Raw genomic sequence first — 14,639 nt, 5'->3', positions numbered from 1 at the left:
CAGTACTGACCCTCTGACAGTGCGGCACTCCCTCAGTACTGACCCTCTGACAGTGCAGCACTCCCTCAGTACTGACCCTCTGACAGTGCGGCACGCCCTCAGTACTGACCCTCTGACAGTGCGGCACTCCCTCAGTACTGACCCTTTGACAATTCGGCACTCCCTCAGTACTGACCCTCTGACAGTGCAGCACTCCCTCAGTACTGACCCTCTGACAGTGCGGCACTCCCTCTGTACTGACCCTCTGACAGTGCAGCACTCCCTCAGTACTGACCCTCTGACAGTGCGGCACTCCCTCAGTACTGACCCTCTGACAGTGCAGCACTCCCTCAGTATGGACCCTCTGACAGTGCGGCACTCCCTCAGTACTGACCCTCTGACAGTGCAGCACTCCCTCAGTACTGACCCTCTGACAGTGCGGCACTCCCTCAGTACTGACCCTCTGACAGTGCGGCACTCCCTCAGTACTGACCCTCTGACAGTGCAGCACTCCCTCAGTACTGACCCTTTGACAATTCGGCACTCCCTCAGTACTGACCCTCTGACAGTGCAGCACTCCCTCAGTACTGACCCTCTGACAGTGCGGCACTCCCTCTGTACTGACCCTCTGACAGTGCAGCACTCCCTCAGTACTGACCCTCTGACAGTGCGGCACTCCCTCAGTACTGACCCTCTGACAGTGCAGCACTCCCTCAGTATGGACCCTCTGACAGTGCGGCACTCCCTCAGTACTGACCCTCTGACAGTGCAGCACTCCCTCAGTACTGACCCTCTGACAGTGCGGCACTCCCTCAGTACTGACCCTCTGACAGTGCAGCACTCCCTCAGTACTGACCCTCTGACAGTGCGGCACTCCCTCAGTACTGACCTTCTGACAGTGCGGCACTCCCTCTGCGTCCTGGGATTGAGTGTGAACGCACGGCCCTCTGCGGAGGTGGGAATGTTGCTGCAGACTGATGGGAAAGTTGTCGTGAGTGAGTTGTAGTGAGTGAGTGGTTCCTCTGCCTGTCTTACCTGTTCAACGTGCAGTTGATGCTGCAGATACTGGATGTCCATTTGCTTTGTCCGTGCAACATCCTGCCCCCTGTGCCTTTCAAAGTACAGCACCTCCTTGAGGAAGAGCTCCTGCAGTCCTGACTGGCTGATGGTGAAGTCAGACACTCTTACTTGCTTCAGGATGGCTGGATCCAGGTCTGGCAAACATGACAAAATGGGGAATAAAGTTGTCAATATTAATTCTACTTCCGGTGAGAGATTCCTCGGGGAAGTGAGTCAGTAAACGAAGAGCAGGGGTATAAAATTGGCAAAGGAGCTGAACGTGGAGAAATTAGTCTTCCAGAAGCCTGCTGAGATCGGGAGGATGACTGACTGAGTGTGAAAGAATGAGAGAGAGTGGCTGTGGAAGAAACTGAGGTGTGGGACTGATTCTGATTGGTCTTCAGTGCTGTAAGAATCTGCGTCCCTCACACTTGGAATCATTCTGCTCAATCTCCCCTGCACCCTCCCCAAGCCTTTTACATCTTCCACAAGTGTGGTGCCTGGAATGGAACACAATCCTGCAGCTACATCAGTGCCAGGGTCTGTCATTGTGTGTGCTCAGATAGTTGATCTTAACTACAGCACCGGGCTGATGTGTGGATCACTAGTCCTGGAGCACAGACAGGCGTGATCATTCACGGTTACTGACATTTCTGTTCCTGCCCTTGGAAACGGAGTCCATGTGGATGTGCGCACAGTGCACCAATTGAAGAGAGGAGACTCTGAGCAGCTGGGGGAAGAGGAGAGGAATTCTTTGCGTGACTTAAGGGGCCAAGTTCTCACTGCCATAGCGAGCGAGGTTTCCCGGGAGCTCCTCGGCATTGGCGTGCTCCTGACAGCTGTCTACCAGCACGTAGTCATTTTTTGGGGCCTTTGCGAGTTTCCCTCCGAGTTAGTCCACACTTAAAATTATTTTCACCACAGGGGAGCAGAGCTCGCTGCCAAACGGGCTACTCCGAGAACTGGCCGCCACTTTGGAAGGATGCCCCAATCTCTAAGTGAGCTTGCGGGTCCCCCATGCCCCCCCCCCCCACCCATGAGAAATGCCACCCCCTACATGTGGGCATTAAGCCCCCCGAGTGAGGAAATCCCACCAGGGGGGTCACTGTAGCTCCCACTTTTTAGGCCGCTCCACACCCCCTCTCGACCTCCTCCTCCATTTCTGGGACCGCACCCTCCACCCCCCAAACCCCCTTGGAGGCTCCACATGCCGGTCCTTCAACTTCCACCTTCCATACGCCCGCTCATCCTCCTTTCATGGGCATCACTCCACTGAGGCCCTGACTCGTGGCACTGCCACCCTGGCAATGCACCCGTCAGGCTGTCAGTGCCCAGGGAGATCCAGAGTGCCACCCTGCCCTGTCCCTGACCACCCGTGAGGCGAGAGGCAAATGTAAGGATCGTCTTGTTTAAAACTGGTTTCCCTTATGTACTCCTTTATTCTCTGCAATTTGTTGCCATTATAACCTTTGTGCCCGGACAGTTGGCAGGACTTATGCCTTTCAGGTGGACAGCACCTTTAAGCGGGACACCCCTAGCAGATGTGCTTGTTGGTTTGACCTCAGGACGCGCCGCCCCCCCCCCCCCCCCCCCCCCCCCCCGGGCCCGGTGAGTTACGCTGCTTGATTTGGTCCAGTGATGATACATTTTGATGGACTTGGCTGGCAGCCAATCAGTTACTTTAAATTCCCAAGACTTGACTAACTCTCAATGCTGATTGGTGCGGTCTGTTGCAAAATGCTCTGCAAGCACAGACTTGTTCTCAAGGTTAGTTTTGCTTTGGATCAAGGGGCTGGGAGCCACAGGTTGGTTTCATCTGATGGCCTGTGATTGAAGATGCTTCTCTTTTTGCACAGCCTGTGAGCAGTTGGCAGGGAAGTCCAGTCCAGCAGCAGCTGCAGGCAGGCAAGTGGTTTAAAGGATCCTTTTTAAAATCTCATGTGCGGAACTTTGATTTTATCATGGAAAGGCTGTTAGACAATTTGGGGAAGCTGGCAACACACAGACCTGGAGCTGTTTTTTGATTGAAGGCTTAGGTTAGTAAAAGTGAAAGCGACTTCCCAGAGGAGGTCTTACAGCCTGAGAGTTCTGATTGAAGGCACATGCCAGAAGATTGAAATCAACTAGTGGTTTGAACACTCTGTGATCTGGGAAGATAGCTGGGTACAACAATCTGAATATCACCAACAAGGACATTTAACTCTCTTCCATTCTAATCCCTATAATTTTGCCCCTTTCCCTTTCTCCTGTGTATGTGTCTGTCTTGTGTGTGTTTGGGTAGAGGGTGGGACAATAAAGGGGGGGAGAGCAATGAATTTGTTGGCTGATATTCTGTGATAATCATCGCATGTATTATCTCTATTGATGTCACAAATTTTTGTTTCACTTACAAATCTGTGCCTGTAAGTCATTGGGGAAGTCAAGGGTCAAAGATCTCAGATACTGTACATGAATAATTGGTTAATTCACTTGTGTTGGGACTCCGGGGCCTGCGGGTCTGGAATTGACCGCGCACTCACCCAGGGTGTTGTAATACAACATTGGGATGGGATTTACCTGGTCCGATTCTCCGAATGGGGAGGGTGATGCTCAGGTACAGGCGGAAGGTTGGCTTAACCTCAATCTGCTGCTTTCCGAAGGTTAGGTTCCAGGGACCCTGGTCACTCCACCATTCCTGAACTCTCAGTAGCTTCTTTAGAAGTGGGGTGAGAGGTCTTTGCTCAATGTTAGTCACCAAGACTGCAATTCCTGAAAGATATTTAAAAACTCAATCACCTAGAATTTTTACCTTGTTTACACAAACTGCAGAAGGCGCGATTCAACGGCCATGTTGCCCGAAAAGCAGCTCGCCGCGGCACAGCGTGGCCGGTGATAGCCAGGAGACCATGCTCCCTGGATCTACCTAGCTCGCCACACACACCATCCCAGCCAACAAGATGGCACTGGTTATAGAATCATAAAATCTACAGTGCAGAAGGAGGCCAATCGGCCCATCGAGTCTGCACCAGCCCATGGAAATAGCACCCTACCTTCGTAACCCAGTAACCCCACCTCACCTATTTGGACACTAAAGACAATTTATCATGGTCAATCCACCTAACCTGCACATCTTTGGACTGTGGGAGGAAACCGGAGCACCCGGAGGAAACCCACGCACACATGGGGAGGACGTGCAGACTCCGCACAGACAGTGACCCAAGCCGGAATCCAACCTGGGATCCTGGAGCTGTGAAGCAACAGTGCTAACCACTGAGCTGCCGTGCCGCTGGAGTGGGTTGTGCTGGAGTGCGCCCACACAGTTGATGGGTCGGCTGGGGCCAGAGGGCACCCAGGGGGTGGCCTGGGGGACACACCAAATGACTCTTGGTTCTAAGTTCACAGTGGGCTGTCATCGGTGTGCGCAGCTGCATGGCTGCCTTGCCGCTGCGGCAACGGTGTTCCATGTCCGTCCACCCCGACCCCACAGCCCACCTCCTGGCCACCGCTCACTACTCCCCCGGCCCTGGCAGAAGCCCCCCCCGGCCAGCGGTATGACTGTCAGCTCACTGTGACGATGTTGGACACTTTCTGTACCCATTTTCTCTTTTTGGTTTCCGATTCCAGCATCCGCAGTAATTTGCTTTTATCCAGGTGTTTAACTCACTGTCACTTCTCTTCCATGAATGCCTACCTTGAGGAAATACTACCCTTCTCTCCCACAGGATTTCCACTTTCACTGCTTTCCATTTCTCTTAGTATTGGACAAGGTATTTACCAAGACTCGCTTCCACAGCCACATTTCCTTCCTCAGCGACTGTCTTCGTCTCCGACTTACCGCACAGGGATTTCAACTTAAATTCCACCCTGCATGTGACCTCCAGGATTACAGGTACCTCCAGGATATACAACATTCTTCCAACTGCTGCTCTCGCCGCATCCTGAAAGCCTCACTCAGGGCCATGCGCCGCCACATGAAGACTCTCCAGCAGCACCGTCTTACTCTCTCTCAAAGCTGTCCCTGTCCCCAGTTTCATTCCATCCTTCGCATCATTCGACGCCTTAACAAGAATCTTTTCCTGTTTCTTGCAGATGTTAAGGAACGCAAGCTTCAACAACTCACCAACACCACTGCCCATCCCAGGCCCTTCACCAGTCCCAATCCCTCGTACCCCATTTCTCCCAGCCCCAGCCCTTGCCGCATGTTCACCATACCCTCTGACCTTCCCCTCTCTGAGGATGGGCATTCTGTTCTCAGCAAAGGACTCAGCTTTTACCCTTATGCCCTCACCTCGATGAATTCTGGGCTCGACATGATGTTGAACTCATCTTTCGTCGCCTTCGGCTCCGTGCCCACTTCTTTGGACAAGAGTTCTCCCCCATTCCACAGATCCTTTAATGTTCCTCCAACATTCTGCGACTAATTGGCCACCCCCGCCGGGACAATCACCTGCCCTCGATCTTTTCATTGAGAACTGTCGAAGGGACATTGGCCAGCTGAGGCGCTTAAGTCAGGCGACCCTGACCTCCGGGGTCCTCGGGGGAGCGCGGGGGGATCAGGCCCCGGGGGCTGCCGTCACGGTGGCCTGGCCCGCGATCGGGGCCCACTGATCCGCAGGTAGGCCTGTGCCATGGGGGCACTCTTTCCCTCTGCACCAGCTGCTGTGGACCTCCGCCATGGCTGGTGCGGGACGAACCCCCCTGCGCATGCACGGGATGACGGCAGCACACGCTGGCGTTCCCACGCATGTGCCAACTCGTGCCGGCCGGCAGAGGCCTTTTGCCGCCGGTTTGTGCGGTGCAACCCCGCCGGTGCCAGCCTAGCCCCTGAAGGTGCGGAGGATTCCGGGTGGCCCAACGTCGGAGTGGTTCACGCCACTCATCGGCGCCAAGACTGCCCACCCCGCCGGGTAGGGGAGAATCCCGCCCACTCTCTTCCACCTTCTTCCATCAGGAAAAAGATACCAAAGTTTGAGGTCACGTACCAACCGACTGAAGAACAGCTTCTTCCCGACTGCCATTAACAAACAAGAACAAAGAACAAAGAAATGTACAGCACAGGAACAGGCCCTTTGGCCCTCCAAGCCCGTGCCGACCATGCTGCCCGACTAAACTACAATCTTCTACACTTCCTGGGTCCGTATCCCTCTATTCCCATCCTATTCATGTATTTGTCAAGATGCCCCTTAAATGGCACTCTCGTCCCTGCTTCCACCACCTCCTCCGGTAGCGAGTTCCAGGCACCCACTACCCTCTGTGTAAAAAACTTGCCTCGTACATCTACTCTAAACCTTGCCCCTCGCACCTTAAACCTATGCCCCCTAGTAATTGACCCCTCTACCCTGGGGAAAAGCCTCTGACTATCCACTCTGTCTATGCCCCTCATAATTTTGTAGACCTCTATCAGGTCTCCCCTCAACCTCCTTCGTTCCAGTGAGAACAAACCGAGTTTATTCAACCGCTACTCATAGCTAATGCCCTCCATACCAGGCAACATTCTGGTAAATCTCTTCTGCACCCTCTCTGAAGCCTCCACATCCTTCTGGTAGTGTGGCGACCAGAATTGAACACTATACTCCAAGTGTGGCCTAACTAAGGTTCTATACAGCTGCAACGTGACTTGCCAATTCTTATACTCAATGCCCCGGCCAATGAAGGCAAGCATGCCGTATGCCTTCTTGACTACCTTCTCCACCTGTGTTGCCCCTTTCAGTGATCTGTGGACCTGTACACCAAGATCTCTCTGACTGTGAATACTCTTGAGGGTTCTACCATTCACTGTATATTCCCTACCTGCATTCGACCTTCCAAAATGCATTACCTCACATTTGTCCGGATTAAACTCCATCTGCCATCTCTCCGCCCAAGTCTCCAAACAATCTAAATCCTGCTGTATCCTCTGACAGTCCTCATCACTATCCGCAATTCTACTAACCTTTGTGTCGTCTGCAAACTTACTAATCAGACCAGTTACATTTTCCTCCAAATCATTTATATATACCACAAACAGCAAAGGTCCCAGCACTGATCCCTGTGGAACACCACTGGTCACAGCCCTCCAATTAGAAAAGCATCCTTCCATTGCTACTCTCTGCCTTCTATGACCTAGCCAGTTCTGTATCCACCTTGCCAGCTCACCCCTGATCCCGTGTGACTTCACCTTTTGTACTAGTCTACCATGAGGGACCTTGTCAAAGGCTTTACTGAAGTCCATATAGACAACATCCACTGCCCTACCTGCATCAATCATCTTAGTGACCTCCTCGAAAAACTCTATCAAGTTAGTGAGACACGACCTCCCCTTCACAAAACCATGCTGCCTCTCACTAATACATCCATTTGCTTCCAAATGGGAGTAGATCCTGTCTCGAAGAATTCTCTCCAGTAATTTCCCTACCACTGAAGTAAGGCTCACCGGCCTGTAGTTCCCTGGATTATCCTTGCTACCCTTCTTAAACAGAGGAACAACATTGGCTATTCTCCAGTCCTCCGGGACATCCCCTGAAGACAGTGAGGATCCAAAGATTTCTGTCAAGGCCTCAGCAATTTCCTCTCCAGCCTCCTTCAGTATTCTGGGGTAGATCCCATCAGGCCCACATCCTTCTGATAGGTCAGGGACTTATCTACCTTAATATTTTTTAAGACACCCAACACCTCGTCTTTTTGGATCTCAATGTGACCCAGGCTATCTACACACCCTTCTCCAGACTCAACATCTACCAATTCCTTCTCTTTGGTGAATACTGATGCAAAGTATTCATTTAGTACCTCGCCCATTTCCTCTGGCTCCACACATAGATTCCCTTGCCTATCCTTCAGTGGGCCAACCCTTTCCCTGGCTACCCTCTTGCTTTTTATGTACGTGTAAAAAGCCTTGGGATTTTCCTTAGCCCTATTTGCCAATGACTTTTCGTGACCCCTTCTAGCCCTCCTGACTCCTTGCTTAAGTTCCTTCCTACTTTCCTTATATTCCACGCAGGCTTCGTCTGCGTCTTCGTCAGACTTTTGAATGGACCATCTCGTATTAAATTGATCTTTTCTCTACACCTTGCTATGACTGTAACATTATATTCTGCAGTCTCTTCTTCCTTCCCTATGTACGGTGTGCATTGTCTGTACAGCATGCAAGAAACAATACTTTTCACTGTATACTAATACATGTGACAATAATAAATCAAATCAATTCAAATCTTAATTTTTCTGCCCCCCTCACCCATTCCAACTCCTCTCCTTCCGAACTTTCTTCTCTTCACTCCGTCAGGTCCAACCCCGACTTTGTCATCAAACCTGCCGACGGGGGTGGTGTTGCCGTCTGGCGCACTCTACCTCGCAGAGGCTGAGTGCCAACTCTCAGATACTTCCTCTTACCTCCTCCTGGACCATGACCAGACCACTGAACATCAAGCCATTATCTCCAACACCGTTAGCGACCTCATTTCCTCCGGATGCCTTCCCCATCCGGCTTCCAACCTCAGTCTCCCAACCCCGGACCGCCCGCTTTTACCTACTTCCCAAAATCCACAACAAGGACTGTCCCGGCAGGCCCATTGTGTCAGCATGCTCCTGGCCCACCGAACCTATTTCCTTTTATCCTGACTCCATCCTTACTCCTCTGGTCCATTCCCTCCCCACCTACATCCGGGATTCCTCTGATGCCCTGCCTCATATTGACAGCTTCACCATGGATGTGCAATCTCTCTCTGCACCTCCATCTCACCAGGATGGCCTGAGAGCTCTTTGCTTCTTTCCTGAAAAGAGGCCTGGACAATTCCCACCCACCACCACTCTCCTCCGCCTGGCTCGTTCTCTCTCTCAACAACTTCTCCTTTAACTCATTCCATTTTCTCCAAATCAAAGGTGTAGCAATGGGTACCCGCATGGGTCCCAGCTACGCTTACTTTTTATGGGGTATGTGGAACATTCCTTGTTCCAGGCCTACCCGGGGCCCCTCCCACAACTCCTTTACCGGTACATTGATGACTATTTTGGTGCCACTTCCTGCTCTCGTCCGGACCTGGAAAGGTTCATCAACTTCGCTTCCAGTTTCCACCCCTCCATCACTTTCACCTGGTCCATCGCAGACACTTCCCTTCCCTTCCTTGACCTTTCTGTCTCCATTTCCAGCAATAGACTATCCGCTAATCTCCACTACAAGCCCACTGACTCCCTGTGGTAAACCACTGTTGTACTTATATTAGCGGTGTACGGTAGAACCTGCACTACAGGTTCGCCTATGGCCCCTGCCTGCTTGCTCCGCCCAGGAGGCAGGGTATAAATATGCGTGTCCTCCAGCTCGCAGCCATTTCACCAGCTGCTGTGGGAGGCCACACATCTGATAGCAATAAAGCCTCAGTTTGGATTCAACTTTTGTCTTTAGTCAAATTGATCGTGCCTCAATTTATTGGTATCAGTTTCGAAGGATGGACCTCCGTATTAAACCAGATCGCCTGCAGCTGGATCCGCACTCAAGCGACGCCAGAAAGGACTTCCAGCACTGGCTAGCTTGTTTTGAAGCGTATATCAATGTGGCGCCGACCCCTGTTCCGGAGGCTCAGAAGATCCAGATCTTATACTCCAGGCTGAGCTCCAAAGTCTTCCCACTGATCCAGGACGCGCCAAACTACGCCGAAGCCATGACTCGACTCAAGGACTATTACGAGCAAAAGACAAACACGCTCTTCGCCCGGCAGGCACTCGCCACTCGTTCTCAACTACCGGGTGAGTCCATAGAAGACTTTTGGAGGGCCCTAATCCCACTAGTCCGGGACTGTGACTGCCAGGACGTTACAGCCGAGGAACACTCAGACCTCCTTATGCGGGACGCTTTTGTGACTGGAATTAGGTCAGATATCATACATCAGCGGCTCCTAGAAGGGGCCACGTGCGACCTCGCAGAGACTAAAACGCTAGCGCTCTCCATGACGGTCGCCCTGCGCAATGTCCAGTCTTACGCCCCCAACAGCGCGGCCCACCCCTCCTACGCTTCATGGACCTCACAGGCAGCCGCCACAGTGGGGGCACTGCCCACCCAATACGCCTGCGCTACACGCCAGCCAGCAAACCCCGGGAGGCCCCGATGCTACTTTTGCGGCCAGCAAAAGCACTTGCGCCAACGCTGCCCGGCCCGCGCTGCCCTTTGTAAAGCCTGCGGGAAGAAGGGCCACTTCGCCGCGGTGTGCCAGGCCCGCTCAGTGGCCACGATCGCCCCCACCCCCCGAGTCATGGACAATGGGCGCCACCATCTCCTCCTCCCCCCCAGGCCACGTGCGAGCAATGGGCGCCGCCATCTTCCCCTCAGCACAACACGTGCGTTTCATGGGTGCCGCCATCTTGCTCCACCCCCGCAACGAGCGTTCCATGGGCGCCTCTATTTTGTAACCCCCAAGATCTCCGGGCGCCACCATCTTGTCTACCCCTCAGCACATGGACAGCACCAGCGTTCCAAGATAGGAACTCAACGGCGGCCCCATTACCCGCCGACCAACCAAGACTCGCCTCCACGTCACTCGAACAGTATCGCCCGCATAACCTGACCAACGTATCCACCAGTGTGAAAGTCGATGGCCATGTAACCTCTTGCCTGCTGGACTCCGGGAGCACCGAGAGCTTTATACACCCAGATACGGTAAGGCGCTGCTCCCTCACGATACACCCCGCCAATCAAAAAATCTCCCTGGCCTCCGGGTCCCATTGCGTAGCGATCTGGGGGTACTGTACGGTCACGCTCACGGTCCAGGGCGTAAAATTCCACGGCTTCCGCCTCTACGTTCTCCCTAACCTCTGCGCCGCACTTATCCTCGGCCTAGATTTCCAGTGCAACCTCCAGAGCCTAACCCTTAAATTCGGCGGACCCTTACCACCCCTTACTGTGTGCGGTCTCGCGACCCTAAAGGTTGACCCACCTTCCCTCTTTGCCAATCTAACTCCAGATTGCAAACCCGTCGCCACCAGGAGCAGACGGTACAGCACCCAGGATAAGACCTTCATCAGGTCCGAAGTCCAGCGGTTGCTTCGGGAAGGCATCATCGAGGCCAGCACCAGCCCTTGGAGAGCTCAAGTGGTAGTGGTTAAATCTGGGGAGAAACACCGAATGGTTGTGGACTACAGCCAGACCATCAACAGGTACACGTAGCTCGACGCGTACCCCCTCCCACACATATCTGACATGGTTAACCAGATTGCGCAGTACCGGGTCTTCTCAACGGTGGACCTGAAATCCACCTACCACCAGCTCCCCATCCGTAAATCGGACCTTCCATACACCGCCTTCGAGACAGACGGCCGTCTATATCACTTCCTTAGGGTCCCCTTCGGCGTCACTAACGGGGTCTCGGTCTTCCAAAGGGAGATGGACCGAATGGTCGACCGGTACGGTTTGCGGGCCACGTTTCCGTACCTAGACAATGTCACCATCTGCGGCCATGATCAGCAGGACCACGACGCCAACCTTGCTAAATTTCTCCACACCGCTACTCTCCTAAACCTCACTTACAACAAGAAGTGTGTGTTCAGCACGAACCGTTAGCCATCCTCGGCTATGTAGTCCAGAACGGAGTTCTGGGGCCCGACCCCGACTGCATGCGCCCTCTCCTCCCCCACTGCCCCAAGGCCCTCAAACGCTGCCTGGGGTTCTTTTCATATTAAACCCAGTGGGTCCCAAACTATGCGGACAAGGCCCGCCCACTCATACAGTCCACCCAGTTTCCCCTGATGGCCGAGGCCCAACAGACCTTCGCCCGGATCAGAGCTGATATTGCCAAGGCCACAATGCACGCTGTAGATGAGACACTGCCCTTCCAAGTAGAAAGCGATGTGTCAGACGTCGCCCTTGCCGTCACCCTCAATCAGGCAGGCAGGCCCGTGGCAATCTTTTCCCGCACCCTTCATGCCTCTGAAATTCGGCACTCATCCGTCGAAAAAGAGGCCCAAGCTATCGTTGAAGCTGTGCGGCATTGGAGGCATAACCTGGCTGGCAGGAGATTCACCCTCCTCCCTGAGCAATTGTCTTTAGTGTTCAACAACACACAGCAGGGCAAGATCAAAAATGATAAAATCTTGCGTTGGAGAATCGAGCTCTCCACCTATAATTACGAGATTAGGTATCGCCCTGGCAAACTCAACGAGCCCCCAGACGCCCTATCCCGAGGTACATGTGCCAGCGCACAGGTAGACCGACTCTGGACCCTGCACGACAGCCTTTGTCACCCAGGGGTCACACGGTTGTACCACTTCATTAAGGCACAAAATTTGCCCTACTCCGTCGAGGAAGTAAGGACAATCACCAGAGACTGCCAGGTCTGTGCGGAGTGCAAGCCGCACTTCTACCGGCCGGACCGTGCACGCCTGGTGAAGGCCTCCCACCCCTTTGAAAGCCACAGCATGGACTTCGAAGGCCCCCTCCCCTCCACCAATCGTCACACATATTTCCTCAGTGTGATCGATGAATACTCCCGGTTCCCCCTTCGCTATCCCTTGCCGCGACATGACATCTGCCACCGTCATTAAAGCCCTCAATTCGATCTTCACTCTGTTTGGTTTCCCCGTCTACATCCACAGTGACCGGGGATCCTCATTCATGAGTGATGAGCTGCGTCAGTTCCTGCTCAGCAGGGGTATCGCCTCCAGCAGAACGACGAGCTACAACCCCCGGGGAAATGGACATGTAGAAAGGGAGAATGGGACGGTATGGAGGGCCGTCCAGCTGGCCCTATGGTCCAGAAATCACTCGGCCTCCCGCTGGCAAGAGGTCCTCCCTGATGCACTACATTCGATTCGCTCGTTACTCTGCACTGCCACGAATACACCCCATGAACGTCTTTTTGCCTTCCCCAAGAAGTCCACATCTGGGGTGTCGCTCCCGACTTGGCTCACAGCTCCGGGAACCGTGCTTCTCTGTAAACATGTGCGACTCCACAAGGCGGACCCGTTGGTGGAGAGGGTACACTTGCTCCACGCAAACCCCCAGTACGCCTACGTGGCATTCCCCGATGGCCGCCAGGATACTGCCTCCCTCAGGGATCTGGCACCAGCAGGTTCCAGCCCTACCCCACCCCCGTTGCCCCTCTCCCCTCCCCCGTCGCTCACAACACCCCCCCCCCCCAGGACCGTCCGTTCCACCCCCCCCCCCCCCCCACCCCCCAGCCCACGGCCGTCGATGAAGAGGGTTTCAGCACGCTCCCGGAGTCACCTTCAACCAGGTCAGCATCAACATCGCCGTCACCACTTTGTCGCTCTCAAAGGACCATCAAGGCCCCTGACCGGCTGAACCTCTGACCGGTCCACCGGACACCATGAGACATTTGTTTTGCTCTGTAAATATTAAAATCATGATTGTATACAGTTATCCACCACTCCCGCCGGACTCAATTTTAACAGGGGGTGGATGTGGTAAACCACTGTTGTACTTATATTAGAGGGTGTACGGAAGAACCTGCATTACAGGTTCGCCTGTGGCCCCTGCCTGCTGGCTCCGCCCATGAGGCGGGGTATAAATATGCGTGTCCTCCAGCTCGCAGCCACTTCGTCAGCTGCTATGGGAGGCCACCCATCTGATACCAATAAAGCCTCAGTTTGGATTCAACTTTTATCTTTAGTCAAATTGATCGTGCCTCACTCCCACAGCTATCTGGACTACAGCTCTTTGCACCCTGCACCCTGTAAGGACTCCATCCCTTTCTCTCAGCTCCTTCGCCTCCGTCGCATTTGTTCCGATGATGCCACTTTGCAAAATGGTGCTTCGAAAATGTGTTCCTTCTTCCTCGACCGTGATTTCCCACCTACAGTTGTGGACAGGGCCCTCAACAGTGTGCGGTCCATCTCCTGCTCCACTACCCTCGCCCCCTCCACTCCCTCCCAGAACCAGGATAGAGTCCCCCTCGTTCTCACATTCCATCCCACCAGCCTCCGTATGCAAAGCATAATCCTCCGCCATTTTCGCCAACTCCAGCGTGATGCCACCACCAAACACATCTTCATAGAATTTACAGTGCAGAAGAAGGCCATTTGGCCCATCGAGTCTTGGAAAGAGCACCCTACCCAAGCCCACACCCCCACCCTATCCCCATAACCCAGTAACCCCACCCAACACTAAGGGCAATTTTGGACAGTAAGGGCAATTTATCACGGCCAATCCACCTAACCTGCACATCTTTGGACTGCGGGAGGAAACCGGAGCACCCGGAGGAAACCCACGCAGACACGGGGAGGATGTGCAGACTCCGCACAGACAGTGATCCAAGCCGGAATCGAACCTGGGACCCTGGAGCTGTGAAACAATTGTGCTAACCACCATGCTACCGTGCTGTCCAAACTCCCTCTGTCAGTGTTCCACAGAGACCGTTCCCTCGGAGATAATCTAGTCCACTCCTCCACCTTACCCAGTACCTCTCCCATCAGCCATGGCACCTTCCCATGCAATCGCAGAAGGTGTAACACCTGCCCCTTTACTTCTTCCATGCTTAACATCCCAGGCCCAAAACACTCATTCCAGGTTAAGCAGCGTTTCACTTGCACCTCTTTTAATTTGTTCTACTGCATTCGCTGCTCCCAATGTGGTCTCCTCTATATCGGAGAGACCAAATGCAGACTGGGTGATCGCTTTGCTGAGCACCTTCGGTCTGTGAGCA

The 14,639-nt window shown here is 53.6% G+C and overlaps 1 protein-coding gene across 1 annotated transcript in view; it reads right to left on the bottom strand.

Annotated features, from left to right (window-relative positions):
* Nucleotides 1-14,639, bottom strand: part of LOC140391348 (dynein heavy chain domain-containing protein 1-like) — a 479,751-nt gene that overhangs the window by 116,342 nt on the left and 348,770 nt on the right. The window contains exons 13-14 of the mRNA XM_072475926.1: nt 3,595-3,786; nt 1,015-1,193 (exon numbers count right to left, since the gene is read on the bottom strand). Coding sequence (XP_072332027.1) covers nt 1,015-1,193; nt 3,595-3,786 — 371 coding nt within the window. The remainder of the gene's footprint in view (nt 1-1,014; nt 1,194-3,594; nt 3,787-14,639) is intronic.

The sequence above is a fragment of the Scyliorhinus torazame genome, chromosome 15, assembly GCF_047496885.1.
Source record: "Scyliorhinus torazame isolate Kashiwa2021f chromosome 15, sScyTor2.1, whole genome shotgun sequence".
Taxonomy (NCBI): domain Eukaryota; kingdom Metazoa; phylum Chordata; class Chondrichthyes; order Carcharhiniformes; family Scyliorhinidae; genus Scyliorhinus; species Scyliorhinus torazame.
Note: the sequence above shows the minus strand (reverse complement) of the source record. Positions and strands in the feature narration are given on the sequence as shown.